The sequence below is a fragment of the Triticum aestivum genome, chromosome 2D, assembly GCF_018294505.1.
Source record: "Triticum aestivum cultivar Chinese Spring chromosome 2D, IWGSC CS RefSeq v2.1, whole genome shotgun sequence".
NCBI lineage: Eukaryota > Viridiplantae > Streptophyta > Magnoliopsida > Poales > Poaceae > Triticum > Triticum aestivum.
The window spans coordinates 636635210-636641066 of record NC_057799.1 but is presented as its reverse complement, the minus strand read 5'-3'; the positions used below and the strand labels follow the sequence as shown (position 1 = coordinate 636641066).

General features: G+C 43.6%; 1 protein-coding gene across 1 annotated transcript; it reads left to right on the top strand.

Annotated features, from left to right (window-relative positions):
- The first annotated feature begins 1184 nt into the window (after window positions 1-1184).
- On the top strand, window positions 1185-1956 carry LOC123055203 (SKP1-like protein 1). Its single transcript, XM_044479184.1, has one exon. The coding sequence runs from the start codon at window positions 1301-1303 to the stop codon at window positions 1793-1795; it is 495 nt and encodes a 164-aa protein (XP_044335119.1). The 5' UTR covers window positions 1185-1300; the 3' UTR covers window positions 1796-1956.
- The last annotated feature ends 3901 nt before the right edge of the window (window positions 1957-5857 follow it).

Sequence of the window (5857 nt, the reverse complement as noted above, 5' to 3'; positions counted from 1 at the left end):
ACAAGAAGACCTAGTTGCAAAAGTCGTGGGTCGACTTGTAAGTGCCATCAAACAAAAGACCCCAATTGCACTTTGAGGGTCGATTTGCAAATGGCATCAAACAAAAAAGACACGGTTGCAAGTCGGGGGTTGACTTGCAAGTGGCATCAAACAAAAGACTCCAGTGGCACGTCGAGGGTCTACTTGCAAGTGGCATCAAACAAAAAAAAACCAATTGCAAGTCGAGGGTCAACTTGCAAAGTGGCATCAAACAACAACAAAATTGAATGCTACATTCCATGACAAAAATCAAAAAGAAAGAAACAGCCCAAGCAAAAAAATGAAAACACAAAAAAACAACTGAAAACCACAAAAAACCGCTTCCCAGATGAAAATTCATAGCTAGAGCACATATAAAAAGAACATGCGGTCCACGCGAGACAAACATCGACAAAACACAAACATGAGGCAGTGGAGCTCTTACCAGCGACGCCGATAGCCGCCGGCTCACACGTGAGCACGGCGACAGCATGGGCTGGGAGCCTGGGACAAGTACGGACATCACCCTGGCCCTTGCTATTGCCTGTCATACTACTTTTTAGTCAGTAAAATATCTACAGATCGAATACTGTGGCACAACATTAATTTTCCGTGTACTGGTCAAAGTCGACAATCCCAGCCTCTCGATGCCACGTCATCAAATACATCCCTAAAACGGTTGAAGGTTTATTTACACCGGGAACAAAGAGTACAGGGTACCGATTTCAGGGATCTAAACGTGAGGGTTTGTTTCCGTTAAGCTCTACAATTTTGGGGTTTAAATCAGACTTCACTCATTTGGAGGGGAGGGGACCCACGTACGCACGCGATAATGATGGAAGTGCATGCATGTATGCAAGGAACGATAGCGGAGACTTGATCTCAGGAAGGAAAAAAAAGGATAAAAAGCGGAGACTTGGATAATTTTGTTTTGATTTTTGATTTGGGGGCGTGCGTGTGACGATTAACTGGTTCCATAGGCGACGGATAGGAGCTTCGTGATGGCACTAGGCCGTGACCACGCAGGCAGCTCCGTGATGGAAACGGAAACTACTACAAGAGGAGGCCGGGCCCAGCTCCTAGCGAAGATGAATATGGAAACGAGTACGACCCCGAGTCCACCCAAGGCAGCGCCTCACCGGCACCAATAAATCCCCCGGGTTCCCACCCTAGCCTGCCCAACACGTACGCAAAGAAGCTAGCTCCTGTGTCTTCCGCTGCCGCGTCTTTTGGCTACTAATAACTAGGGTTTCGTTTCGCCTCACAATACTCCGATCGGTCGATGGCGGCCGAGGAAGGCGAGAAGAAGATGATAACGCTCAAGAGCTCGGACGGTGAGGAGTTTCAGGTCGAGGAGGCGGTCGCCATGGAGTCGCAGACCATCCGCCACATGATCGAGGACGACTGCGCCGACAACGGCATCCCGCTCCCCAACGTCGACTCCAAGATCCTCTCCAAGGTCATCGAGTACTGCAAGAAGCACGTCCAGGCCGACGCCAGCTCCTCCACCTCTACTGCAGCCGCCGCCCCCGCCGAGGACCTCAAGAGCTTTGACGCCGACTTCGTTAAGGTCGACCAGGCCACCCTCTTCGACCTCATCCTGGCCGCAAACTACCTCAACATCAAGGGATTGCTCGACCTTACTTGCCAGACTGTTGCCGACATGATCAAGGGAAAGACTCCCGAGGAGATCCGCAAGACTTTCAACATCAAGAATGACTTCACACCCGAGGAGGAGGCCGAGATCCGCAGGGAGAACCAGTGGGCTTTTGAGTAGCATCTAGCTAGGCACTATTTCGTTGACCTACTCCTTTATTAGTATTCGTCTTTTTTCTAGACTTCGTATTATGCAAGAAGAAACCTATCAATTACTTCTGAAACTGAATTGTTATTTGTCAAGTGGATGTTTTGATTGGTGACATCATCCTAATTAGCTAATTTATGTGTGTGATTTGAGATATTTTTGGCTATCTTGAAATAGCCTTATTGTTTCTCCAATTTTATATCTACATATATATTTGCGAAAGATCTGTCCAAATCTTGATGTCACGAGTCTCAGCGCGCAGCAGCAGTATTTGTCAGAATCATGATGCTAACTGCAAACGCCATCAGCATCAACATGTCACATTTGATTGAGCCTGTGCAATGCCATGCCTATTATGGCACTTCCCGTCGGTGTCGTGCCACTGGAATCGATAGCTCAAGGCCCAGAACTGCAGCAGCAAATCACCAATGATCTCCCATTAAAGCGCAGACTTCTTCCTGATGATACTAGGCACGCCATAACAAACAAGAGATGCGCGGATCATAAGCGCAAGCCTGCAAGCACGCCTAGCTTCACTTATATGCCAAGCTATCCGCTTGTGACCGCAATTGCAGCAATTACTACTGCCATCTATCTCTGCTGTCTGTTGCTGCTTCTGATCTCGACGTGTGCCTTTTCGTCTTTGCCTCCTACCATTATCCTTTGCAGCAGCAATGGTCATGGACTCAAAACATTTAGGGCGATTCTTAAAATTATCTTGCAACCATGAATTGAGCAATGCTTTACTATCGATCGATATCTTTATCTGAGACGTCCCAGAGATTTGCAATGACGCAAGGAGAACCAGCAGATAAATAAGAGAAAGGTGCCCCTTGAAGAGCATAACCTCCTTTGCAATCAAGTGTCCCACTGCTGCAACCCATAAGAAGAGCAGCTGCACACTTATCTAACTAATCAATTTCCTTTCCAGAGACATACTGACTTCCGTGTTAGTACAAATGGTACCTCAGCTACCAGTTTTTATAAGTATCTGAATACTGGACACTTCTTAGTGGTTTTGGAGTTCATATTCCTTCCTAGACAGTAATAGCATCAACTTGATACATTAATTTGTTGGCACTAGCATCACAAGCAGTAGTTTCTACTGATACATATGCCGCTACTACTACAAGTGATAAGTTTTATAGCCTAAAGTTAGGGTGCCATCTAGTTAATGTTCTCGTTGAAGCTTTCAAAAAAGCTGGGTGAGCATTTTGTACAACATAAATTTACATGTTAGCTATGCCAATAGCAGATTGTAATAGACAATCGGGTGCCAGACAGTGTTTTTTAGCAATTGCTATTTGTATTCTGTAAGGTGGATACCATGGTAGTAGTGCACTACACTTAGATAGCTTCAAAGGCTGAAGCTGTCCAAGTTCAAATGACTCCGACAAAAGCACAGTACGCAAAGTGAATAAAATGACAAAACTATCAATATTTATATCCATAGTGCATTACCACTTCCATGTCCAAAGTAGAGAAAAAGATCATGATTCCTCAGGGCCTAGACGAGCTCTTCGGCTGTTGGAGCATCCCCAGCATTTCTATGCATGTTGTCGATGCATCACGATTATATGCTGTGTTTTAAGAATAATCCAAACTAGAAGGGTTCGGCGCGCTTTGCCGCGCCGTTGAATTTGTTGGGATTCTTAAATTTCTTTACTCACTCTATTTCAAAATATATGGTCTATTACTTTTTTGAAAAGTCCAACCTCTTTAAATTTGATCAAATTTATAGAGAAATATATCAAAATTCATAATATCAAATTGGTGTTACTAGCTTCATCATGAAATGAAATTTTATTTTTATTTTTGTTTAATACTGTGGATGACGATATTTTTGGCTTTGAACTTGGTAAAAGTTAAAGAAATTTGTCTTTCCAAAAAACTAATAACCCTTATATTTTGAAATTGATGGAATATTTAGATTGGCCGGTGGGGGAGACGATGGAGTGTGTTTTATGTTTATTTATAATGCGGTTATTTGGTGGGTCTATCATGGTGTGATTCTGTACTATCCGCTAATCAACCCATATTTCTGTGGGGATATTTTTTATCAATGGTTGCATGCACTGTATTCGTGTTATAGTATCACATGGTGGCGCTATTTTCTAGGTGATGGGAGTCTGCGAGGGGTTGACATATTTTTATAGGCCGGTTGCTGCTGATTGATTTGAAAAATCGTTGACCCAATCAAAATCGTAAATCAAATCCAAAAATGAATACCTCAATCGAATGAAAAGGCTTTAAAATTAGGGAACAAAGAAAATTAAAATAATTAAATGGGAGAGCCCCTTGAGAAATTGTAGCCTCGATTAGTTGTGAAGATTTAAAAATTAAAAAGCTTAGTGTATTGTATAAAAAATAAAATGAGAGAGTTTTGAGAAATTGTTGACCCGGTCAAAATTGGGTGACCAAATCCCAATGGGAGACCTTAATTGATTGTGAGGCCTCCAATCCTAGGAACTTAGTGATATAGTATATGTATCCTTTAACAAGATTGCATCATTCTTAGATTCATGGACTGTTTACTCATGAAAGATGTTAAAGATTTTAGCAGGCTGCATTATCTAATCTTATTTTATTTTGAAAAAGGAGGATAACCCCGGCCTCTGCATCTGGACGATGCATGCAGCCATTTTATTAGTTATTCACAAAGACCTTACAAAGTAATATATCAGTAAGTACGTCCGAAGCCATCATCTTTACAATATCTGCCGCTACTCCTAACCACTTGATGAAGGGGTGCCGATTGTCCAAGCCGAATACCAAACCTCAAACCGAGTCTGGGGTACACACCGGACTGACACACTCTCAGAGGTCGCAGCCACCGTCTTCCACCGATCCATCTTCGGAGCAGGTATTGACGCGTCAAACTTACCAGGCCTGCCGTCGACGCCACCACGACGCCAGACAGCGCCACCATCATGCGCTTGGCCATCGGCACCATCCACCGCCGAGACCCCGCTGCTCCATGCCCTCGGGAGACATCGCTATCGACGTGCCAGATGCCACGCCACTCTTCCTTCATGAACACCACCTGCTGCCACTGGTCCCATCTGAAGGAAATATGCCCTAGAGGCAATAATAAAGTTATTATTTATTTCCTTATATCATGATAAATGTTTATTATTCATTCTAGAATTGTATTAACCGGAAACATGATACACGTGTGAATACATAGACAAACAGAGTGTCACTAGTATGCCTCTACTTGACTAGCTCGTTGATCAAAGATGGTTATGTTTCCTGGCCATAGACATGAGTTGTCATTTGATTAACGGGATCACATCATTAGGAGAATGATGTGATTGACTTGAACCATTCCGTTAGCTTAGCACTCGATCGTTTAGTATGTTGCTATTGCTTTCTTCATGACTTATACATGTTCCTATGACTATGAGATTATGCAACTCCCGTTTACCGGAGGAACACTTTGTGTGCTACCAAACGTCACAACGTAACTGGGTGATTATAAAGGTGCTCTACAGGTGTCTCCAAAGGTACTTGTTGGGTTGGCGTATTTCGAGATTAGGATTTGTCACTCCGATTGTCGGAGAGGTATCTCTGGGCCCTCTCGGTAATGCACATCACTTAAGCCTTGCAAGCATTGCAACTAATGAGTTAGTTGTGGGATGATGTATTACGGAACGAGTAAAGAGACTTGCCGGTAATGAGATTGAACCAGGTATTGAGATACCGACGATCGAATCTCGGGCAAGTAACATACCGATGACAAAGGGAACAACGTATGTTGTTATGCGGTCTGACCGATAAAGATCTTCGTAGAATATGTGGGAGCCAATATGAGCATCCAGGTTCCGCTATTGGTTATTGACCGGAGACGTGTCTCGGTCATGTCTACATAGTTCTCGAACCCGTAGGGTCCGCACGCTTATTGTTACGATGACAGTTATATTATGAGTTTATATGTTTTGATGTACCGAAGGTTGTTCGGAGTCCCGGATGTGATCACGGACATGACGAGGAGTCTCGAAATGGTCGAGACATGAACATTGATATATTGGAAGC